We start from the raw sequence: 23,982 nt of genomic DNA on the forward strand, positions 1-23,982 counted from the left end.
CTATAGAAATCTACTTACACATATCAATTGATAAATACAGATAATAATTTATGAAAGAATTGAAAATTTGTATCTGATAGAACAAAATGCTTATAACTAAATACTTAAAGTATAAAATTTTAAAAGACTAAGTTGTGGCGATGCTTTGTTAGAAAATACTGATTTTTGTATTAATACTGTTTAGTATTGTGCACTAAAATTTTTTGTTGATGGTATATTTCGAAAGTGTTGATCAAAAATAAGAAAGTTTTTAAGAAAACGATTGACAGTGTATTGTTTTTTAAACATGAAACACACACATTAATTTTTTATTTTATATTGAATTCCTTATTTGTCTCGTTTATATAATTATAATTAAAATATTACTAATATTCACTGTACTCCTTTATTAACATTATTACGTATATACGTTTTAATGTAGATAGCCTTAAGATTAACGTAGTTTTCGGTTAAACGAAGTAAGATGGCAGACGAGGGAGTGCACATGGTAGAGGCTGTTTCAAATGACTTGAAAGTACAGGAAAAGAATAAAATGGATTCTACAATTCTTGATCATTTTACAAAACTCAGAAATGAAACTGAACACACCAGAATAAATGGTGGTATTGAACTATTGAAGTATTTGCTTGGACAAAGTTCTGTAAGTGTTTATTTAAAAATAACCTCAAATCAATCGCTTTTTAAAAGCGCGAAACATGTTTATAATAGTATTTTATTACAAACGAATTGTCTACAAACGATGTTTTAGAATGAAAGTGACAGTAAAGAGTTTAAATATGCAATAAGGAGACTAATTCGAGGTTTAGGTGCATCAAAAACCTCTTCAAGATTAGGGTTTTATACAACTTTGACAGTTTTTTTAATAATGCACCCTGAAATGTCAATAGAAGAGATAGTGTCTATAGTAGATAGTGAATTGCATCCAGTGAACAGTAACAACAAGGGTGTAAGTATATCACTAATTATTACGTATTTTGTTTAATGTCATGTATGCTTATTATCATGTTATATATGTATCACAATATTATTATAGGAAAATGCTGATATTTATATGGGACGAATATTAGTATACGGAGCATTAATACGATCTAAAATACTCTTAAAAGGTACAATCGAACTGCAAAAACAAATTATAGAAGATCTTATTAAGGGAGGCAGGCAACGTAGTTATCTATCGCTTCCTTCTATTTTGTTTTTTATTGAATTTGTGAATCAAGTTGATGCGAAGGAAATGAAAAAATTAGTTTACCCAATTGTTGAAATAGAATTTGGTAAACCATGGTCAGAGCAAACTTTAGATACAATTTATGCTCTGCTAGTAATAAAAGACAAATATCCGCTAATTATAAACACACCTTTTTGGAAGGAACATTTTGGTACAGGAGATGTTACCAAAGAGTCTTTGAATGATATAGTAAAGATATTACTGGTAAGTATACATTAGAAATATCATATTCTCATTTTTATAATGGGTAGTTTTTAGAAGAAACTATCTAAGAATTAATCTTCATCATTAATCTTCAGGATTTACCTAAAGTTATATTATGTCGTCATCCAGTATTTAAATTATTTTGCCAAAATTTAACATCAGGTGAACTTGTTACTGAATTTTGGATGTATATTGATCAGAAGTTCATAAAACCTTCAAGAATTGATGAACATTTAGCTGTAGAAATCTTCAAATTAATATTGTCAAATACTGCAGATAAGTCTGTACTTCCGTCGTTATTATCTACAAACTATATGCAGCATATGTTAAGGAAGTTTTATGGAAATAAAAAACATGACAAAGATGACGTACTCGTTGCATTTAAGGAAATTTTACATTTACTGGCATCGGCTACAACTAGCAATGATATTAAGCTAAAAACACAGATTGCTGTATTAAAGAAGTTAATATTGCATCCAGGCGACTTAATGATAGAAAAAAAAACTGGTACAAAGGTAGTGCAAATGATTACAGGAAATTTGAGTTTAGACGGCATTAAAAAGGTATCAAAAATATACAGAGATATTATTGAGAATACGATACCCAAAGAAATTCCAAATACAAAAACAAAAACATTTTGGACAAATACTGAAAGACTCTATGCTGCTCACTTATTAACAAGGTATTAGATATTTTAAGGAGACAATTGGAATTAGAGTTTACCTAAAGAACAATTAAACATGTAAAACAAATTTCATTTCTATAGATTAATGGGATATTCAGTAACTCTTACGGAACAAGAATGGAGATTAGAGCAATTAAAATTTTTATTTATTCAAGGACTATGTGAAATGCAGAATGTTGGAGTAGATTTGGCACGTGAGTGTAATATTCTTGTGTATAAATCAATGCATATGAATTAATGAGCATAATACTTTTAACCATAAATTAATGCATATTTTTTGTTTATTATTTCGTGTTATCTTTTATTTTTAGCACAACTTAAAGAAGCATTTTACCACGCATTGGATCATAAATTACCAAAATTGAATGATCTACGAAATATATTAAGTGACTTAGTTCATTATTTAGATACTCATCTGAAAAATGAAACTTTAAAGCTAAGAAATCCATTATCGAATGAAGCAAAAACAGCCTGGGAGAAAGTGATAAATTTAATTGAAAAGTTAGAGAATAATTCGAGAAAGACAGAGGCTGTACCAGTATTTCATACAATGAATTTACATATGGGATTGCAATTATTTTCAGACCCGCGTATGGCAATTATGGCTATCAATGAACTTGAAAGTTGTTATGAAAGATTAGTTAAAAAGCCTAAAAAAAGTAAAATAGGAATAAGCAAAAGAGAAGAAGATGAACCAGAATGGGTGGAAGTAGTAGTTGATTTACTACTGTCTTTTTACTCTAAAAACGATCATTTATTACGATCACTAGTCGGATGTGTTTTTCCACACATTTGCCCATATGTAACACCAGCTGCTATACATCAAATTTTAGCTGTACGTGGATATTATTTCGTTTTGAATATCGGATAATATTACTATTTCTAATATATTTCATTTTTAGGTTTTCGATATAAAAAATGGTAAAGGACCGCTTGTAACAGAAGGAGAAGTAAATGAAGATGACGCATCAGATTCAGAATTTAATGACGATAGTGAAGATGATAGCGAAGTCGACGAAGAATTGTCTGACGAAGAAATGCAGTGTTCGACAGATAATAATGATTCTGATTCTAATGAAGAATCTATTAATGAAGACGAAGATGACACAGTCAACGATCGATTACGGATGGCGGTACGTCAAGCATTAGGTGAAGCTTCTGTTCAAACTGACGATGAAGATATCGATGTGGATGACATTGACGATGTACAAGGGAAGCGATTAAATGAATCATTATCAGCAGCATTTAGAATTCTACGAGAAAATCGTCAGTCACGATCGAAGAAACAAGAAAAATCAGCGCAAGCTTTGACGCACTTTAGGATTCGAGTTATTGATTTATTAGAAACATATTTAGAGTGTGGTCCATCAATGGCGATTGTACTTGATATGATACTTCCGCTTTTCGCATTACTGGAATACTGTATAAAAGATCCTCATCAAAAACCTCTTCTAGATCGAATTCGGTCTTGTTTAAAAAAATTGTCAGCTGTAAAGAAATTTCGAGATACACAAAATGTAGATGAGAATTTACTAACAGTGATATTGAAGGTAATGTAAAATAATTTTAAAATCCATATATAGCATGTGTGTGAAACAATTTCATAATTAAATATCCTTTATTGTATAAGGTTTTAATAGAGAAAGGAGAAAGAACAACGTCGGTTTATCAAGAAATGAGCGACAAATTAGCAGAATGTTGTACATTCCTTGTGAGATGTGCACAGCAAGCTGATGTATCTACGGTATCCATAGTGGAAATTTATGCCGAAAATTTAACAGCTTTTTTCAAAAGAAGAGATTGTGTATTGTCACCGATGTTATTTAAAAGTATATTACATTTACAGTGGGAGGGTAATTGGCAGCTAGCACCGTTATTGGTAAATTTCGAAATTTCTATTTTTACAAAGTGAATTATAAATAATATGCATCTCTAATTAATCTGTATCTATTTTTTTCAGGTGGATTTTGCTTTCGATGATACTATAAGATCTTTTCGACGAAAACATGCTCTCGACTTTTTAACAGTTTTTTATCAGAATCGACGTTTGGTCCACTTAGATACAAAACACTCTGACACTAGAATAAAAATGGAAAAGAAATTATGTAAAAATGTCGTAAATACGCTTCAAGAATTATCTAATGTTCAGAGAGTTGAAAATAAGCAGCCCGTTCTGAATAATGGTAACGAAATAGGAAAAGAAGTTAAACAAAGATATGTTTATAATCTTTTACTACTGTTGCGACATATTTATATTCAACATGCACCTAAAGCATGGAATTGGGAAGATGTAAAGAAAGCACTTATAACCTACAGAGCTCATGCATCACTTGCGAAAGATACAAAAACAGCATGCAATAGGCTAGCAGCTCAAATTGGAATTTCATTTAATGTGTAAGTCATACTCAAATAAATGTAAAAATATTGAAATATTGGTACACAATTATTCTGAATTGTTAATTTTCATTAATATATCGTTTAGATCCGCGAAGAAAGGTATACACAGTCTTAAAGTAAATGGAGAAATGAATAATGCAACGAGCGATGTAAAAAATATAGAAGAAAATGGTGATACATGTAGTAATTCAGATACTCCTACATTAGTGAACAGCGATGTGAAGAAAAAGAAAAAAAATAAGGGTAAACAGAAAGAGAAACAATTATTAAAGAAAGAAGCACGATTGCTGCGTGAAAAGACATTGTCTGAAGGTTTTGAGTTATTTAACTTCAGTGCTTTTGTTACACATGATGAACAGAGTGAATCTGAACCACTTCAAAATGGAAACTCTCAAAGCGAGCCGACTAGTCCTAATTCTTCACAAAAAAGGTCGTTTAAACAAACGCCAGATGGTAATAAACCCAAAAGAAGAAAAAGTATGCAAACTGCTTGATACATGTAATGTACACAAAGAACTAACATGGTCATAAATAATTGTTATTTTTGTATATGCATTTATAAACATATGTATCAAAAAGTTTGTACAGTTTGAAAATATATAAATAAATCTGTAACACACGATTCCCGAATTAACTCACGAATAGTAGTTTAACTCATTTATTGTACAATTTAGATATAATTGTTTTATAAGATAGCGTTTTTCCTTTCCAATATGCTATTACGATTTTTTTAAATATTCTATACAAGCACCAAAGGTGTCGCCACATGTTTGAACAATAAATCACGTTCAAAAAGATGAATATAAAAGAAACAATTTTACAATATGTCTTAAGTAAAGGTTAACAGATAAATTCGGATTATAATTCAAAATTCTAGTGATACCTGATACTCGTGAGTTTTTATGAAAATGAAATTTACTTTACGAAACTCTATGTAAACATTCGTCAATGAACGAATAAATCATCTTCCACGTAAATTGGAAAAAAATAATGCCGAGCAATGGAAAAAAAGTAAACACGATGATGAAGTACAAGAATTACCAGCAGGGGAATAAAATTTTATGTTAAAATTTCAGGATGAAGTGTTGAACAGGACATACATTTCTCCTCGTAACAAGTACAAATCCCAGAAAGAACGATTATGGAAAGTTAAATTTGCCAAACTCCTTATAAACGATTTGAAAAACTATGGCCCCGCCAACATACTTTACATGGAGGCCCTATCCATCGTGATAGGAAGGCCGATTCGAGTTTGGCTACCGGGTCGTTGTACAAAATTGTACAAAGTCATAAACGGGGCGCGTATGAATGAAAATACGACAGCCGTTGATGTAGAATTTCACAATTGCAAATCAACGTGCCGAAAATTTGGACACTGGACTTTACTTGGTAATAAAGATCCAGTTAATGATAAATTACATTTAAATGGCTGTTTATTCGATGTCATTTCCGCGCAAACCGGAAGTGGCACCACAGATTTGAGAAATAGAACAGTAGATTATTTAAAAAATAATATAAACGCGTTAATAAATCAAATCGATGATACCTTATCATCAAATGATCAGAATGGCACGACATTGATGGTCGGGGGTGCACGTTACCATGGTGCGTCACCTCGTGCAGCCCAAATTATTTTAGACCAATCACAAAATGTATATTGCCATGGATGTAGACAGAAAGGACACCCAAGAGGGCATGCATCTGATACATCCGCCACAGGTCCTTCGGACAGCGTGGAAAATTATTCTAGTTCAACTGGAAGTCAAAAGTCTGGATTTCTGAGTAGAGCCGATCAGGATATAATTGCGGATTATGCGTTGAGGCATAGAGCCGCACAAAACGCGATGGACAGATTAAATAGCGGCAATCAGAATGAAGCTGTTGAGATAAATTCGCGCGATTTAATGATCGCAGGATGTCAAGTTACACAAATGAAAGAATGGTGTAACGGCAGTGCATGTTCAGATTTACTGAAGATCGTGCATGTGCAGCTGGTGCTACGGCATCATCAAAATAAATACAACGAGCCTGAAGCGGATGTCTTCGTTCATACACTTTATCCAAAAAGTCGATGATACAGTAGAATTCTTATTAGTCAGGCAACCAAATTACCTGCGGTTACGCGCAAAGAAAAAATATGATAATAACGAAAAATTTTATAAATCTACTGTTTACCAAATTATTTTGTAAATACTAATATTAAATTTTTACATAAAACTTTATTTGGTTTTATAAAAACGTAGTTATAGATATTTACAAAATGTATACTTTGTAGATATATTATCTCATTTCGTGACTACACGATATGTAAGTACATATACATATCATCGTTCTTAGACAATTCCTTGCCACTTCAATGTCATTATTGTAATTTGGAAGCTGGGTGAAGATTCTGTTCAAACCAGTTCAAACTGCGCATGACGATCAAGACATTGATGTGGATGACATTGACGATGTAGAAGGGAAGCGATTAAATGAATCATTATCAGCAGCATTTAGAATTCTACGAGAAAATCGTCAGTCACGATCGAAGAAACAAGAAAAATCAGCGCAAGCTTTGACGCATTTATATTATATGCTATTACGATTTTTTTAAATATTCTATACAAGCACCAAAGGTGTCGCCACATGTTCGAACAATAAATCACGTTCAAAAAGATGAATATAAAAGAAACAATTTTACAATATGTCTTAAGTAAAGGTTAACAGATAAATTCGGATTATAATTCAAAATTCTAGTGATACCTGATACTCGTGAGTTTTTATGAAAATGAAATTTACTTTACGAAACTCTATGTAAACATTCGTCAATGAACGAATAAATCATCTTCCACGTAAATTGGAAAAAAATAATGCCGAGCAATGGAAAAAAAGTAAACACGATGATGAAGTACAAGAATTACCAGCAGGAAATAAAATTTTATGGTAAAATTTCAGGATAAAGTGTTGAACTGGACATACATTTCTCCTCGTAACAAGTACAAATCCAAGAAAGAACGATTATGGAAAGTTAAATTTGCCAAACTCCTTATAAACGATTTGAAAAACTATGGCCCTGCCAATCTACTTTACATGGAGGCCTTATCCGTCGTGATAGGAAGGCCGATTCGAGTTTGGCTACCGGGCCGTTGTACAAAATTTTACAAAATCGTAAATGGGGCACGTATGAATGAAAATACTACAGCCGTTGATGTAGAATTTCATAATTGCAAATCAACGTGCCGAAAAATTGGACACTGGACTTTAATTGGTGATAAAGATCCAATTAATGTTAAATTTCATTTAAATGGGTGTTTATTCGATGTCATTTCCGCGCAAACCGGAAATAGTACCACAGATTTGAGAAATAGAACAGTAGATTATTTAAAAAATAATATAAACGCGTTAATAGATCAAATCGATGATATCTTATCATCAAATGATCAGAATGGCACGACATTGATGGTCGGGGGTGCACGTTACAAAGGTTGGTCACCTCGTGCAGCCCAAATTATTTTAGACCAATCACAAAATGTATATTGTCATGGATGTAGACAAAAAGGACACCCAAGAGGGCATGCCTCTGATAAATCCGCCACAGGTCCTTCGGACAGCGTGGAAAATTATTCTAGAAAGACTAAAAGTAGGAAATCAGGATTTCTGAGTAGGGCCGACCAAAACAAGATTGCGCATTATGCGTTGAGGCATAGAGCCACGCGAGACGCGATGTCAAGTTTAAATAGGGGTAGGCAAAGTGAGGCAGTAATGTTATCTTCACGAGATTTACTGATCGCCGGGTGTCGAATGCCAAAAATGAGAGAGTGGTGTAAAGGTAAAGAATGCTCGGGTTTACTGGACATCGTGCATGTTCAGCTGGTGCTACGACACCATGAGGATAAATATTATGAGCCTAATGCGGATGTATTCGTACACACACTTTATCCAAAAAGTCGATGATACAGTAGAATTCTTATTAGTCAGCCAATCGAATAACTGGTTACACGCGAAGAAAAAATATAATAATAACGAAAAATTTTATAAATCTACTAATTACCAAATTATTTTGTAAATACTTATATTAAATTTTTACATAAAACTTTATTTGGTTTTATAAAAACGTAGTTAGATATTTACAAAATGTATACAAATTTATATATATATTATCTCATTTCGTGACTACACCATGTCCATACCATCGTTCTTAGACAATTCCTTGCCATTTCAATGTCATTATCATTTGTGGAACAATCTACTTTGGTTATATATTCACAACCGAAACTTACCATATCTTCACATTCATCTATATCACCTAAACGTTTTTTAGAAAATTCAAGAATTTCCATCAAGTGTTCCTTAGTCACAACCATTTGCATCTGTTTGGACAAAAATAACTTTTGCAAAACGTTCACGTATAATTTAAATACTGCGACCTTGATGTCTTTGGATAAGTGTGATTTTAAACTCATTGAAATATTTAGAAGCATTGTTTTATAGTGAGTAGTGTCCTCTTCCATTTTTAATATGGTATTCAAAAGGGCGTCGATTATTTTTATAATAAGCTCGAGGAATTGAACTTCATGGTTCCGCAAATTCATTGCAATATCCAACAGCCACGGAAGCAATCCATGTCCTTTTATAAGAAGTATAGAAGCCTTAGTCATTTTCAGTACAACACAAATAATTTCCAATATAAGTTTCTGAAATAAATGATACAATATGTATAAGTCACATAATACCATGCAAATTTTTAAATCGATTACAGTTAGTAAACTTCTTACCTTTGTGTCTAGGTCTGATAAATTACAGGTATAAAAATCTAATAACATTTTAAACAAGACACATTTGAATGCTACATCCACTTCATTTTTCGTTTTCATACCATCACGAATATTTTCTAAAATCCAACGTCTATGTGCTTTGTGTTCTATATCAGAACTATGAAACAGTTGTAATAGTTCAGGTATTGCATTCACATCTAGAGCAGGTTTCGCCATCAGGAATATTTGTAGACGCGAATACAGGGGATGTAACGGCTCCGTTGCGATTAAAGATGTCCTTGCGAAAAATATAGAGACTAAACAATTTAAACGCGTATTATCAAGCTTTGATTCTAATGTCGCAATGCCATAACGTAACGCATCTATTAACCGCATCCGTAATAATTTTGTTTTGGAGCTACAAATAAAGAGAAGATTAACTTACGTTTAATTCATATAAAGAGAATGGATATAGTTCTAATTAAATTATAATTAAATGTACCTTAATCCTTCTAGATGAGTATAATATCTAGCAATGATAGTATACGCTGCCATACGAACATCAGAATGATTACTGCTACAAGCAACAAATGCTAATGCTAAAGCACCACTTTGAGCTATTTTCAAACAAGATACGACATTATTTTCAGATAATGAGTAGCATAATAACGGTAAATAAAATGCCGGGTCATATACACCATATGATTCACATATATATAATTCAGTATTCTGAAAAAATTGTTTGATTAAATTATTGACAATAATTAATTACGAAGTTTATTTTAACTGTATATTTCATTGTATGTTTTAACAGACAAACCTTCAACGCTCTATTCACAGGATAGTTTTGTATAGTGTTATTAATTACATCTTCTTCAAACAAATTTAAAACTTGAGTGGTAGATGGTAGTTTCCACAGATTCAAATGTATCTCGCTCTTTACACTGTAGTGAACTGCCGCTGCATTTCCCCAGAGGTACGGCTGATATTCATAGATACTAACATTATTATTTTCATAATACTGCAAAATCTAAAATCAATGTATATATTAACATTTTGCAATATTTTTCGAAAACAAATAGCAGGACATTTATTATCAATGATCTTACAAGTAGAAGGTATTGGTCAGCTTCACTTAAAGTTGCATTATATGCTGCCAAATAAACGGGTACGTGCGCCAATGCTATAACAGTTTTGTTTTTCTGCATGAGAATCCACAATAATTCTACTAAATCCCCTAAAAATATAATAGATTAATATACAACTATAGATTGAATTTTTTAATTTGATTCGCAGTGTATGATCATACTTTTAGCATTCGGTGATTCTAACATAATATTCAGAAATTCGGAATGAGAAACTGTCATTTCGAATAAAGTTTTGGCATTTTCGTTGTTACTATCATTTTTATACGCAATATTACATAAAGCGCTTAAAGTTTTTAATATTGGCAGTGGCCGGTTGTTGTTCTTTAATTCCTTGAGACCTAATTTTAAAGAAAACCGTGAGAATTGTAGCCATGAATGATTACTGCTTATTGTTTCAAATACAAAGTTTTCCTCCATGTCTTGTAACTGTTTAACTGTATCGTTCAACTTTTCACAAAGAATAACTAGTTTTGCTGTATTCTTCGACTCTTTCTTCAATGTCAAAGTAGTTATATGAAGCATGACTTGTAGTAACTGCATGATATATTTTTTGCTGTCTGTTTCCAAAGTTGCGTATTTTTTATACACACTTTCCAGAATTTGTACATATTGAATTGATACCATGTCTAATTTGTCTCCTGCTTGCAAAATAGTATTACATATGTCGCTACAATTCTTAATATCGAATGCATTTTTAATTAAATACAAAACTGCATTAACATTTTCTTCTATCCAAATTTGTAGATCTTTGTGATTACATAAATAGGACAGAATCTCAGTTTCATAATGCATCTTCAATTTTTGTATAAATTCTTGACTCCATTTGAAATTTAAATTATTTTCTATTATTGGAAACACAATGCCGCTCTCTTTCATTTTGTCAGACTTCAGCATGTATTTTGTGAAGATTGGTATAAATTTTATGTTTTTACTAATTAGAAATGAAAGTAGTTTTACAGTTGTATGTTTAATTTTCGTTGACAACAACGACGAAAAGATATCTGAAAATAAAAATTAAATTAATATAATGTAAAATGACATATATATATATATATATATTTTTATAATAATTATTTTACCTGTGTCGATGCCAGCAATATTAAATGGAAACTTTGAAATGTATACGTGTAAAGCAGATTCCCACATTTCAATATTAGTAATTTCTTTGTATTTCAAAATAAGAAGATGCGAACATAAACATTTCACAAATTCCACATCTAATTCAAGCAATGAATTATGCTGGGATTTAATTTCATTGATGCTAATAAGCTCCAAAAGTTTTGGAATTATGTGTCCATGTAGTGACAAATTTATGCCATCCTCCGAAGTAAACATAGAATTTTCTAATTGCATAAGTTTTTTCAATAAATGCACAATATCTTGTACCGTTAATTGTAATAAACCCAGCAGTGTGACAATTGTTTCACCATCCATTGTATTGTCATTGATTCTACGATTATCTATCATTTTGTGTAATTGCATAAGTAATTTATTTCTGAAGTGAGAAACTAAGGTTCTTATATTACCATTTTTATACAAATGGACCATTTCTTTACAAATATCAAGTACTGTTAGGGTTATCATACTCATTGTGATGGCTTTGTTCTTCTGATGAAGTGGTGAGAAATAATGCAAGATTACTGGATGAGCGAAAACAGATTTCGCACATTTTTCTACTAGTGTAGAATCATCTGGATTTTCTTTTGCAAAATACAACAAAGATATTAAAAGAATTTTATATTTGCTAATTTGAGTACTTGATAAAAGCCCACGTTCAGCAAATTGTGTTAAATAAAACACAGTCATCTTGAATAGGTACAAGATTTCATATGCTGATAAAGAATGATGAATTGTAATAATTTCATTATTGTATGTGAAAGTAACTGTATTGTTGCCGCTAAATACTTCGTTTATCTGTATGCTGGAATTATCTAATAAGAATCGATTCAGTTTACATATCAAATCCATACACGGAGTTACTTCTTCAATATATATAGGATCATTGCCCCCTGACCAGCTTTGTAAATATTTCTGTACTGGCAAATCTTGTATATCTTTTGTAAAATATATTATAGACTGTGGTATAGTTTGATAGTGCAATGTATGAACTAATATATAAGAGGCATAAGATAATATCGTTGGATCTAACTTTTTCTTCATCTTGTGTAACATGCAACATAACAAAGGTGATATCGATGTAAAGCGTTGCATATGTAAAACATTATTTTCTGAATTATCACGAATGATATTCTTATCCAACAATTCTGAAAAATAGACATCAATTATAATGTACCCGAATTATGTATAAACTCTGAATTAGATCTTATGTATAAGCAAGTCTTACCACCAAATATATCTTCGAATCGACCAGTATAAATGACTCCTTCGCTAGCAATTTCGTCCGTTTTTATTATTTCATCCACATATCTGTCCATATCTTTAGCAACCTTTTTTGAAAGACGAATAAACCAATCAACTAATTCTTGATTCCCATCTAAATGTACGAAACCATTGATCCAAATATCTAACTGGTCATCACATCCTTCAAACATTCCAGTAATGTTCAGTAACATCTTTATGGTTGATTTTATACTTGAGACATTCGAAGAGTCTTCATTATTCAAAAGAGATAGTAAAAATGATAACGCATCGCTAAATACTTTCTAGAAGAATAAAAGATTTTATATAAAAGGATAACGAGATATAAATGAAATAAAGATAAACCAAATCTCTAAGGCTTTACTCACTTTCTGCGGTGAAAATTCAGCAGGATTCAAAATTACTAAAAATTGTATGGCTTTTACTCGTATAGCATTAAGCTCAATTATATCAATATCCTGTAACGTATTCAATGGACTTAAAAATGTAGTAGCTGGTACACGTGACAAAGTATGTAATAATTTAGGACATATTTCATGGTATATGTGTAATAAGTTTAAAATCGCTGCTAAATGTTCTTCTTTCTTTGGTTCTGGAATGTGTTCTTTATTAATACTGTCATGTTTAACTTCGTTTGGCGTAAACACGTTATTCCACACATCTAAGATCATATTTAAATTCGGCATATTCTGAAATGTAAAAAAATAATAATTTTCATGTATTGTATTATATGTCATTATATAAATATATTTAAATAATGAAAAAAAAACAAACCTTAAGGATATATTCTAGTATACAGTTTTCAAAAATATCAAAATCAGTGTGTCCATTGTAATTTACTTTTGCAACTAATAAAAACTTTTGTATTTGATTAAACATTGATACGAGTGTAATTACTGCTTCATGTCTTACTATCATATTAGAATAAGTTAAAGATGGCAGAATTGCATGCTTTATTACTGTTCCTGATAAAGTTAGTGACATTACTGCAGAAGCTAACTGAGATACATTTAATTCCAGTGAACACAATTTAAAGCAACCCTCTGCATCTAATGATATTATTATCTGTAATGAAAAAGTGAAATGAATATCTTAAAACATACATTACATTACAAGTGTCAATACATTTAAAGTTTACATATTCATTATACTTACCTCCCTCACAAATTTCATTGCTGCGATCCATTTAATTGATACTTTTGGTTCAATATGTTGTTCCAACAGTGTCAATTGCGATTTAATTAAATCCGGACATGCTGTTAACATTCTGATTACTAAATCTAATGGTTTCTCATGTTCCCAAGGACGATCTAAACTTTGAAGTATTGTATTTGCTAGTTGGTTGTGTTTAATGTGCGATGTGCCAAGCGAATGATCACGGAATACAATTCCATACCGATGGGATGTTAATAATACAATTAAGAAATCATGTACAATTTCATTTACAGCCTGAAAATAAAAAGTTCTATATTGATGGAATGCATATCAAATTAACACAAAGTATTAACGAAAGTAAATGCCTTTTTTTCTTCAAGATATTGTGGAACATCGATAGAAGAGCTATTATGTGTTTTATTTCCTGGCCAATTATTTGGACCTTTCCAATTATAGAGATAGACCAGATGTTGAATGACTGATGTTGAAAATATATGTAATTTCATGGTCTTACTGATCTTGGAATTTTGAAGAATATGAATCTTCAGTGTAGTTACTACTAAAGCAACAATGTCCTTAGAATCAAATATCAAATCAGGAAATATACTAGAAAGTAAATCGTGTTTATTTAATAGAGCTCTAATGGTCGATACATTTCCTTCTATCAAAAAAGCAAGAAGGAAATGGATAAAACAATTTCTTATGTTCTGACTATCTGTAGACTTTGTGTGTCTTATAAGAGATTTAACAACATCTGGTTGTAAACTAAGATGAGTAAGTAATTCACGTGGAAGGCTACGGCCTAATGAAACGACTGCAGCTAACAATTGCAGGATAATTTTTCGTTGCTTAGCATTGCTCTGGAAAGAAAGCATAGAATGTACTAATGGTAGGTGCGAGTTAATTAAGTGTCTACATGCTCCCTCTGCACTGGACTGATATTGTGGATACTCTGCCATGATCCTACAAACACATACACAAATTAATATGGATTTATATTACAATATAGATAAACATACAATGTTTAAATATACATACTTTATCAATAGTATTCTTACTGCAGAAAAAACAGTGGTAGCGGAACCAATACCTTTCTTATCTGTGCTATCTAACAACCTTAACAATTCGAGAATATTGCCACCTGCATTTAAATACTCTGCAGCCATATCTCTTTCTTTGTTGTCATTGCATGACTTCACAAACTGTCGTAGGCACTCTAAACCATTGGTTGAATTAAAAGCAGCCCTTATGGATTTTCCATCTAATTGATTATTAATGTTTTTATCATCTTCTATATCTTCTCCATCATTTTCAATGTATTCAGTACCTAGAATATAATTTTCGTATTACCTTTATACTAACCATTGTGTATATCATACAGGAAGATAATGAAATAAAGTTCAAAACTTTAAGATTGGATAATATTTGTCAAATGAAGGAACAAATCCTTAATAACAATATTAGTATATATCCTACCCTTAGAATTCTGAACCTTCTTTTTATCATCCTATGTCATTAGATAAGTATAATACTTTGTATTGATTTCGAATCCTTAATTTTGGCGTTTTGTTCAGATCTTTTAGACACTTCAAGCGAGTCTGATCCAGATTTCTTTTTACGTTTTTTAACAACTCCATTTCCTTTACTGGGTGAATTTCTCTTTAATATGTTCATATCGCTACTTTCATTCATTTCTTTTACATTACCATCCGTACTGCTGGCCCCTACATAATAAATGTATTTTTTAATACTTATGACATAGTACAAGGAACTATGTAAATAAACAATATTTTCATATATTTTTATGTTTTGCTCGATTGGAATCTCCGAAACTAGAATTTAACCTATGAGAGACTTACTAAATTTCTCAATGAAATACGAATATAAATATAAAAATATGAATTAAAATTACCTTCATCCTGTAATGTAATTTTTCTTTTCCTTTTTTTCTTGATATTAACTTCATTGATGTTTAATTTACTGTTTTCTGAATTGAGTTTCATGGTTGTCACAAAAAGTTTATTGTATATAAAATAATATAAACACTCTATAGAAATTAGAGATTATATTATACACACTTTTAACACGTTTATCATGTCTTCAGGCGTAAAAGATTTAATTTTTAATTTTGATTACCCCTTTAAAATGGGATACAAATATTAAAATGTAAGTAACCTATAGTATTCAAAAACCACGTGCGTTTCTTCGACTTTGTGTAAAGTGTAAATACGTTGTAGCCAACAACCAATCACAGACTTACCATACAGTGATGCCAGAGCTGTGGTACTGTGGTACTAATGGGTACTAAACCATACCCCCACCATAGCCTACTATTGCCCCTACGTTGTTTTCCAACTCGCCCGCGCGCTACACTCACCAGCGTACCTCTACGGATACAGTAGAGTGATACGCTGGTAGTGTAGCGCGCGGGCGCGTTGGAACACGACGGAGGGGCAATAGTAGGCTATGGTGGGGGTATGGTTTAGTACCACAGTACCACAGCTCTGGCATCACTGTTACCATATCCATGGCCCATGACCCATACCTCTTACCACTTACCACTGATATTCTTATATACAGGGTGTCCCAAAATTCGTGAAAATCCCGAAAGGGGGTGGTTCCTGAGACCATTCTGAGAGACATTTTCCTTTGCACCAAAGTCAACTGCGGCTTTGTTTAGGAGTTATTAACGAAAAACACGGACCAATCAGAGCGCGGCCTGGGCCGCCGCGCCGTCACGATGGGATGTCACGGCGTACCGCGACACTCGCTTGCCGGCGCGGCTTGGCGCGCCGGGCCAGGGCGCGCTCTGATTGGTCCGTGTTTTTCGTTAATAACTCCTAAACAAAGCCGCGGATAACATTTTTGCAAAGGAAAATGTCGCTTGAAATGGTCTCAGGAACCACCCCCTTTCGGGATTTTCACGAATTTTGGGACACCCTGTATATATACAGGGTACATCAGTGCGACAGTGCTGCCACAAAGGCACATTCGGCCGATTCGTGCCGACCTCATGCCCATGTCCAAACTGGTCCAAACCCTGGTCCTACGGTCGACACTAGCTCGGCATATGCGCGCACAGGAGGTCGTCCAAAATTAAGTCAATCGGGACTTGAGCACCTCCGAGCGTAGATTGGACAATGATTTGCCGATCTGTGCCCTAGGCACGGCTTGCCCAAGGCACGCCTGGTTAGCTGGGATATATATCAGTGCTCACGGCTCACAACACAATTCAACGCAGCATCACGCAGCATTCAATTACCTATCCAATATACAGAGAGGATATATGTGGATATATGCCTGTATATACTGGTATATACATAAATAGTAAATTATACAAATGTGTTAGATAAAATCTGATAAAATCAATGAATAAATTGTTGTAGTAGTACTTACAAAATTATTACACATAATTATTAATACTGAATATACAATATTCAGTTAAAAATATTTGAATTCATATATTTGTTTTGTACTAAATAAGGCACAATTTATTGAAATTGGATAATCGAATATCTTTTTTAATGAAAAAGTCATATTTACATGTTTAAAATGTTTCTTATAATATACTATACAATAACACTTATTCCATGAGCAACATACAAATTTGATCGAATTATAAAGAATATATTACACAATTTTTTAAATAAAAGGTGAATATAAATATATGCTAAAATTTCTTGTATTAATTGTATATAATTACATTACAGTCTTGCAGTACTCCTATAGCACTCCTACCGGAAAGAAGTTGAACGATTTAATTTCATTACGAAGCAAACTTTTTTACAATCAAGTAACGTTAGTTTCATCAATTAAAAATACATATTCTGGAATGGTTTTTTTATAACATATCAGAGCTGATAACTTGAAAACTTCTTTTAATAGACACATGTGGAAACAATTGACGCCATTCTTGTACTATAAAATCATTGATTCCATCGCAAAAGCTTAGATCAATCATTTCCAATTTTGGACAAAATAAAAGAAACTCGTAACATCTATCAGGCGTGAGAGAACGTGCTCCCAACAAGTCCAATTGTTGTAATCGTTGACATAATAAAAGGGGTTCTAAGTCACGATCCGTTAATCCTCTAAGAGCTGCTAAGAATACTTTTTCTAAGTATTGACATGAAGATAAAAGCGCTCGTAAAGAGTCGCCAGGTGCACCCATGCCACCACTAAAAAAGTAAGTAGTCATTAGTGTATTTTAAATTGTCAAACATTCTTCTTATTAAACAACATACCACCATCCAAAATCAATTTCACGAAGATTACTGCAATGAGATAAAGCTCTGACTCCGTGTGGTGTTAAAGTTTGTGCCTTCCAAAAATCTACACTTTCCAAATATGGACATGAGTTTCCTAATTGTACTGCAACTTCGTCAATATTTAAACGATCGTGCATTCCAGCTAAATTCAAATGTCGCATTTGAATATTGTTTTTTAGTATAGAACATAATGTAGAAGTTCCAATGTTCGTTCTGTAAAGTTCTAAACGTTCAAGTAATTCCAAGTTTTCAAGCTTCGAAAATCCTTCGTTTTTTACTTCCATACAGTTGCGTAAACATAATTCTAAAATTTATTGTACAATGAACAATCACATCCAATTGTTTAAGATAAGTTAACTGAACTTTCTATGTATTAGATTGTTCCAAAAGTTCTTGTCGTAATGTGCACACTTATTGGTGTGTTATTGTCTAAGCTATTATATATTTTACCACATGTCATTGATTCGTTTAAAAATTATTTCATTTTTCACTGTGCACATTAGTTAAAAAAAACGGATTTTTGAGACATCCTAATACCATAACGATTTCTTTCACTTACCTTTTAAATTTTTACAAACTTTTGAAATTTCGAGAATCACCGCATCATTAACGAACTGACAACAATTTAATCTTAAATGTGTCAGAAGAGTTCCAGATGTATGAATAAAATTAACGAAATCTTGATATTTAATCATATTATCATTTCCACACCATGATAAATCTAATTGTTGTAAATATTTACATCTAGGCGCTAAACAATTCAATGCTAATGTATCCAAACAATACCAGTATGGTTTTAAATTGAGACTTGTGTACAGCAAAGCATCTCTTGCGATATTATTAAAATGTTTATTTACTCTGCATAAACAACATAGAGATCTCAGATCTAAATTTTTCAAAATTTTCAGTACTGTTTCATCCTGGTAAAAATTCATTAGAAGCAAGATATAAATACCAATTTTTAAATAAAATTTTTGCAATACAAAAAATTATGCTACTTACTGGAAGTGCTGAAAAACTACCACAAGGTTCATATTCACAGTCACTTAATCGTACTGGAAAGCTGTCATTAGCAGAGTTATTTTGTTCAAATAACGTATTTGACTTTGAATATTGAATATCTCTGATCAATTTGGGAAAATCTTCTTGTAAAAATTGTTGCAAACTGTTGAATGCTTCTTCCAATGGAGGAACAGTTTGAAAATGTTGGCCTATTTTGGATACCAATTTACCCTTGGATATATTACCTGCAATGATACTGTAATAATACATAAATACATTAGTCAATTTGGCATATAATGTAAATAGTATTGTGTAATATAATATTCGCATACCTTTTAAAAAGTTTACAATGTTTGGAAATGGTTTTTTTCAGCACTGCTAAATCTTGATTTGCCTTTAAATAGTCTGGTGTTAGATTATATGTATCCTCGCTATTTTGTTCAAGATAACCCAACTCTTCTAAGAAGTCATTTAAATTTTGATTATGCGAGTTATTATTAGGAACAATTAATTCAGATGTTCCAATAAGTAATACAGCATCTAATTCCGTATAATAGTCTAATGAATTGTGATTAAATTCCAGTCTTATCATTTTCGTTTTAAAATTACATAGCTGTAAACGAGGAGAAAATATGCGAGGTTTGTGAGGAACAATTTGAGGAACGCCGCTCCATAACTGACTCCATTTTCCTTCAGAATTTTGCGCCCATACTCCAACTACACTTCCGGGATTATAAGTTTCATATATTGAAACTCTGATTGGGTACACCTCTTGATAAAATTCTAGAACTTGTTATAGATTGAAAAAAAATATTTTAATGTATACTTTGGAAACTATAAATATTGACAATATTAGTATGGTCTGTGGCCAACATTTGACTATAATAAAAAAATAAAAAGATTTTTATATAATACCTATGTAATCTTGGCTCACAACATCTTCATTATTTTGTGGCATATAATCTATCAGTCTTGAAGGTGCTTTATTCCACCATGGTCCATATGTTCTCTATAATAAACATGATTGAATTAGAACATTAACAAATTACATATGTTATAAATTTTAATGCTCATACAACTTAAACATAATATTGTCATATATGTTTCCATTACAATTAATAACATAAGTCATGATATTATTTTCATTTATAACACTGTTGTTGAAATAAAATTTGCTAATAATGATTTGATTATTAATAAAGTTAATAGTATTGTATTATTGTATTAATGTAACTATATATAGCTGAATAGTATTTACATTAAAATATAATAAACATAACATACCATAACAAAAGCTTGTGGAAAGTCTCCATAGTCTGGAAATTTACTAGGATTTCCAGCAATATTATAAGCCGTGTAAGAAATACTGATATTACTTCCATACTGAGAACTAAAATCACACACATCTTTCACAAACTGCTCAACAAATACAACAGTTTCTTCTTTTCCTTCAATGTTTTCTCCACTTATCGGTACTATTTCAGCTTTTGTCTCGACATGAGATATCATGTCATTTATAATTAATCAGTAGATTTTAACTTCAATGTTCAATTAATGTAGGTTAATTACTTTTACTTTCGTTTGTTTTCCAACGATATGTACGGTGCACATAAAAGAACACTTGTGAATTAAATATCTTTAATAATTAATTGTTTGAAAATAGATAAAAAATAACTTTATATCTTTTACTTCCACTCCAGAACAAAAAATATTTGGTATATGACATACCTTCGATCACAATTTTTTGAACATACTAATCACTCGTACATTGGCATTTCTTATATCGCAATAACAAAAGATAAACACCCAAATTTGGTACATTATGGTTTCAAAATGTTGTAAGAATATTTTTTTTTTATAAAATTCGATTCGTTTAATTCTGTAATCTGTAATACATAGACAAAAATGTGAAATGAATTTTAACTAAGTATGTACTATTTATGTATTCGTTCAACTTTGATAGAGCAAATCATAACAACAATGGCGACACATTTGGTCATGTGATGATTTCTTATTGGTCTGTTTGGTGCTAGGAAAATTCATACCCGTTTGCCCGTTTGCAATAAACCTGAGGATATACAAATACAGAGAGACAGATATTTGAGATCCTCTGTGTGTGACTGGTTTGTGACATATATAAAACAATATACTAAAAAGCAGCACAAGGTCGTGTAACAATTATACTGTAAAAAATCAATGATCAACACCATCAACACCACAGAGGATTCTTATAGAGACGCAACTCTTGTGAGAGCCACAGTCAGTCAGCCACAGTCCACAGTACTTACTGCCGACTCTACTGCGCATATGACTCTAACGGAACTCGTTCATTGGCTAATCCCCCTACTCGTACTTCGCCGACCACGCGAACATTGGCTGACGCCATCAATTTTATGGCTGACACGCAACAACATGCGCAGAACAAGTAGAAGTACCTTCTTATTTGGGCCCAAGTATAAGCAAGTATAAGTATATAAGTATAATAGATGTAAGCCTCTCTGATGTAAGTATAAGTGAGGCAGTGAGGTAAAGTGTAAGAAAAATTCTTCTTGTAACTTGTTTGTAATAAAAATTTTTACAATACATCCATAATGGATATTCTTGAAATATATATTTTATAGTTATCATTTTATTATATTTCTTCTTTTCCAACTTTTCCTAATCTTGTAAAATTAATGTAAACACTTCGAAAACGGAAATAAGTTTGGACAAATTTCGAAATAAGATTGTTAAATATAATTGATTTAAATTTCCCGCTTGTTTATATAATCGATTTAAAATTTAAAAGGACAATCGAATGACCTGAGTGTCGCTTCTTGTTGTATGCAGAACTCTCTGTTGTATGTTATATCTGGTTATATCCCTATCTCTACTCTATGGTCTAAACTTAGAACCGCATGCACCGCATGTGCATATTATGTGCATGTTTGTATTGAAAGTTGGAGTCTAAAGAGATTTCTATCTTTATATAAATTCTTTTTGATTTCGCAGTTTTTTTTGTATGTGAGTTAGTTCGATTATTTTGCGGAAGTTCTTTCAACTTTCAAAATGTTTAGTAACACATTTCGAGGATGTGTTACTATTTCGAGGAAGTTTAATCTGAATGCTTTTATTTATTCAATACAAGATAAAACCATTGACCCAGTATTTACATATACAAAACAAACACATCGCTTTAATTATTATGCATTAACAATACGAAATTGTAGTACTCATGAGAGTAAATCTGTCGAAGTGTCTCGGTATTACCAAGAAGAGGATGAAAAAAAGTTAAAGCAACTTCTTACAGACCCTAAAATGATGTTCTTGTATGAAAAAATGGGATTAGAAATAGAAACTACACGGCAAATGAATGGTAGAGTACCAACTACAATGTCAGCTACAGACTGGTTAATGTTACTCGCAGCAACTAGCAAATCGCAAAGAAGGTTGTATGATATTAAATATTATATTAAAAAAGGATTATAGTTGAGTATGTAGAAAATATAATTTATTTTTATAAATATTTAGACATTATCTTGATCACCGATGGAAAATTGAAAAATCTGAAGAAGCAGAAAAACTAGAAAAACAAGCTAAACAAGCTAAACTGCAAAAAGTAGTGGAAGAACGTGAAACAGAGCCAACTGATATTACCACATACGGATTATTCCATAATACAATGTTCATACGTATAAGCCGCCAAGCAATGAACAATTTTTATAATGCTAGATTAATAAATTCTATAATGTATGAGCCCAAAATAGTTTATGATCTTGGGTATGATGCAGATATGACAGCATATGAAGCCTTAAATTGTTCAAAGCAATTATTAATGTCGTTTGCACTAAATCGATACCATCCAGAACCTTTCAATTTATACTTCTGTAATGCAAACAAATCTAGTTTAGTGATGAGGCAGTTTCATAAAGGAGTACCCACTGTATATGAAGACTCTTATCCACTGTATATCACAGAAAAGTCCTATTTGGATGTATTTGACAGGGACAAGATAGTATATCTTACACCAGATGCTCCAACTGTTTTAGAAACGTTTGACCCTAATATGGTATACATAATTGGTGCAATGGTAGATAAGGTGAAACATTTTATCAATTCTATATTAACCGTTTGAACTCTTCCACATTCTAACAGCTAAGGAAGTTAATAAGATTTGCATGATATTAGCATATCCTATGAGTAACCTATTTTATAGTATTCCTTTATATTTACTAGTATACATTTTTCAGGTCAATCCTCAACGAGTTTCATTTGCAAAAGCTAGGAAAGAAAAAATTAAAATGGTCAGACTTCCTTTAGCTGAATATTTGCCATGGGGATCTGGATCTGCAAAGAATCTTCCTCTCAATCAGGTTCTGGGTATATTATTAGAACTAAGGCGTACAAGGAATTGGAAGAAAGCACTTGAAATGCATATCCCTAAAAGAAAATTGCAATCAGCAAGAATAGACAAACTGACTAAACAGATAAGTGAAAGAAAACAAATGTTAGATATGCTAATGAAAGAAACATGATTGTTAATTATATAATGAGGTTATCCGATTTCAAATAAAATACAAATTTTAGTTAAATATATAATTAACTGACACAAATGTTAATTTGCTTCTTGTATAATAATAAATAATGATACGAAATCTCTCGAGTTTAATTAAAAGAATACTAGGTAGACACAACAACTTAGCTTCCAAATTATTAGATTATTATGCTTGCAATTTTCGAACCTGAAAATTACTTCTGCAGACGGGATGTATTGGTTTGAAATTTTTGTTTACATCATCTATGA

At 31.7% G+C, this 23,982-nt stretch overlaps 6 protein-coding genes across 11 annotated transcripts; 4 read left to right on the forward strand and 2 right to left on the reverse strand.

Annotated features, from left to right (window-relative positions):
• Positions 1–222: 222 nt before the first annotated feature.
• Positions 223–5,130, forward strand: LOC143208377 (myb-binding protein 1A-like). The gene is made up of 10 exons (XM_076422787.1): positions 223–640; positions 749–946; positions 1,034–1,429; positions 1,525–2,111; positions 2,196–2,308; positions 2,426–2,949; positions 3,017–3,664; positions 3,745–3,993; positions 4,075–4,508; positions 4,597–5,130. Exons 1-10 carry the CDS (start codon positions 464–466, stop codon positions 5,003–5,005), a joined length of 3,735 nt encoding a protein of 1,244 aa, XP_076278902.1. The 5' UTR covers positions 223–463; the 3' UTR covers positions 5,006–5,130.
• A 150-nt stretch (positions 5,131–5,280) lies between these two features.
• LOC143208387 (uncharacterized) lies at positions 5,281–6,597 on the forward strand. The gene is made up of 2 exons (XM_076422802.1): positions 5,281–5,522; positions 5,588–6,597. Exons 1-2 carry the CDS (start codon positions 5,502–5,504, stop codon positions 6,584–6,586), a joined length of 1,020 nt encoding a protein of 339 aa, XP_076278917.1. The 5' UTR covers positions 5,281–5,501; the 3' UTR covers positions 6,587–6,597.
• A 654-nt stretch (positions 6,598–7,251) lies between these two features.
• Positions 7,252–9,073, forward strand: LOC143208386 (uncharacterized). The gene is made up of 2 exons (XM_076422801.1): positions 7,252–7,384; positions 7,449–9,073. Exons 1-2 carry the CDS (start codon positions 7,364–7,366, stop codon positions 8,445–8,447), a joined length of 1,020 nt encoding a protein of 339 aa, XP_076278916.1. The 5' UTR covers positions 7,252–7,363; the 3' UTR covers positions 8,448–9,073.
• Positions 7,424–16,502, reverse strand: LOC143208376 (nucleolar pre-ribosomal-associated protein 1). Of its 3 annotated transcripts, none has more exons than XM_076422786.1 (16): positions 16,489–16,502; positions 15,842–15,916; positions 15,462–15,653; positions 14,968–15,256; positions 14,295–14,892; positions 13,930–14,223; positions 13,549–13,839; positions 13,143–13,463; positions 12,740–13,058; positions 11,475–12,659; positions 10,557–11,396; positions 10,357–10,484; positions 10,068–10,277; positions 9,750–9,976; positions 9,269–9,665; positions 7,424–9,187 (listed from the first exon to the last, which is right to left on the reverse strand). In XM_076422786.1, exons 3-16 carry the CDS (start codon positions 15,619–15,621, stop codon positions 8,651–8,653), a joined length of 5,796 nt encoding a protein of 1,931 aa, XP_076278901.1. In that variant the 5' UTR covers positions 15,622–15,653; positions 15,842–15,916; positions 16,489–16,502; the 3' UTR covers positions 7,424–8,650. The 3 variants fall into 3 exon arrangements, with proteins under 3 accessions (XP_076278901.1, XP_076278899.1, XP_076278898.1); XM_076422784.1 differs by lacking the exon at positions 16,489–16,502 and adding an exon at positions 16,008–16,220; XM_076422783.1 differs by lacking the exon at positions 16,489–16,502 and having other exon boundaries at positions 15,842–16,220.
• A 917-nt stretch (positions 16,503–17,419) lies between these two features.
• Positions 17,420–21,489, reverse strand: Fbxl4 (F box and leucine-rich-repeat gene 4). Of its 4 annotated transcripts, XM_076422852.1 has the most exons (9): positions 21,245–21,396; positions 20,928–21,085; positions 20,484–20,589; positions 20,115–20,208; positions 19,532–19,988; positions 19,200–19,455; positions 18,757–19,117; positions 18,174–18,501; positions 17,420–18,107 (listed from the first exon to the last, which is right to left on the reverse strand). In XM_076422852.1, exons 3-9 carry the CDS (start codon positions 20,484–20,486, stop codon positions 17,771–17,773), a joined length of 1,836 nt encoding a protein of 611 aa, XP_076278967.1. In that variant the 5' UTR covers positions 20,487–20,589; positions 20,928–21,085; positions 21,245–21,396; the 3' UTR covers positions 17,420–17,770. The 4 variants fall into 4 exon arrangements, with proteins under 4 accessions (XP_076278967.1, XP_076278966.1, XP_076278963.1 ...); XM_076422851.1 differs by lacking the exon at positions 20,928–21,085 and having other exon boundaries at positions 21,245–21,489; XM_076422848.1 differs by having other exon boundaries at positions 20,484–21,085.
• A 521-nt stretch (positions 21,490–22,010) lies between these two features.
• Positions 22,011–23,833, forward strand: Rswl (tRNA methyltransferase roswell). Its single transcript, XM_076422853.1, has 3 exons — positions 22,011–22,627; positions 22,710–23,277; positions 23,429–23,833. Exons 1-3 carry the CDS (start codon positions 22,248–22,250, stop codon positions 23,711–23,713), a joined length of 1,233 nt encoding a protein of 410 aa, XP_076278968.1. The 5' UTR covers positions 22,011–22,247; the 3' UTR covers positions 23,714–23,833.
• The last annotated feature ends 149 nt before the right edge of the window (positions 23,834–23,982 follow it).

The sequence above is a fragment of the Lasioglossum baleicum genome, chromosome 4 (genome assembly GCF_051020765.1).
Source record: "Lasioglossum baleicum chromosome 4, iyLasBale1, whole genome shotgun sequence".
NCBI classification, from domain to species: domain Eukaryota; kingdom Metazoa; phylum Arthropoda; class Insecta; order Hymenoptera; family Halictidae; genus Lasioglossum; species Lasioglossum baleicum.

Excerpts from the sequence above, each read along its gene's own strand:
- LOC143208386 (XM_076422801.1), top strand. The coding sequence starts at position 7,364 with ATGCCGAGCAATGGAAAAAAA. Across the intron at positions 7,385-7,448 it reads TGCCGAGCAATGGAAAAAAA|GATAAAGTGTTGAACTGGAC; the intron begins GTAAACACGATG and ends GTAAAATTTCAG.
- Rswl (XM_076422853.1), top strand. The coding sequence starts at position 22,248 with ATGTTTAGTAACACATTTCGAGGATGTGTTACTATTTCGAGGAAGTTT. Across the intron at positions 22,628-22,709 it reads ACTAGCAAATCGCAAAGAAG|ACATTATCTTGATCACCGAT; the intron begins GTTGTATGATAT and ends ATAAATATTTAG. Across the intron at positions 23,278-23,428 it reads TTGGTGCAATGGTAGATAAG|GTCAATCCTCAACGAGTTTC; the intron begins GTGAAACATTTT and ends TACATTTTTCAG.
- Fbxl4 (XM_076422848.1), bottom strand. The coding sequence starts at position 20,708 with ATGATATCTCATGTCGAGACAAAAGCTGAAATAGTACCGATAAGTGGA. Across the intron at positions 18,502-18,756 it reads AGTTTGTAAAAATTTAAAAG|AATTATGTTTACGCAACTGT; the intron begins GTAAGTGAAAGA and ends AATAAATTTTAG. Across the intron at positions 18,108-18,173 it reads GAAATTGATTTTGGATGGTG|TGGTGGCATGGGTGCACCTG; the intron begins GTATGTTGTTTA and ends TTACTTTTTTAG.
- LOC143208387 (XM_076422802.1), top strand. The coding sequence starts at position 5,502 with ATGCCGAGCAATGGAAAAAAA. Across the intron at positions 5,523-5,587 it reads TGCCGAGCAATGGAAAAAAA|GATGAAGTGTTGAACAGGAC; the intron begins GTAAACACGATG and ends TTAAAATTTCAG.
- LOC143208377 (XM_076422787.1), top strand. The coding sequence starts at position 464 with ATGGCAGACGAGGGAGTGCACATGGTAGAGGCTGTTTCAAATGACTTG. Across the intron at positions 2,112-2,195 it reads GCTGCTCACTTATTAACAAG|ATTAATGGGATATTCAGTAA; the intron begins GTATTAGATATT and ends TCATTTCTATAG. Across the intron at positions 3,994-4,074 it reads GGCAGCTAGCACCGTTATTG|GTGGATTTTGCTTTCGATGA; the intron begins GTAAATTTCGAA and ends TATTTTTTTCAG.
- LOC143208376 (XM_076422783.1), bottom strand. The coding sequence starts at position 15,932 with ATGAAACTCAATTCAGAAAACAGTAAATTAAACATCAATGAAGTTAAT. Across the intron at positions 15,654-15,841 it reads AATTACATTACAGGATGAAG|GGGCCAGCAGTACGGATGGT; the intron begins GTAATTTTAATT and ends TTTATTATGTAG. Across the intron at positions 9,666-9,749 it reads ACTCATCTAGAAGGATTAAG|CTCCAAAACAAAATTATTAC; the intron begins GTACATTTAATT and ends CTTTATTTGTAG.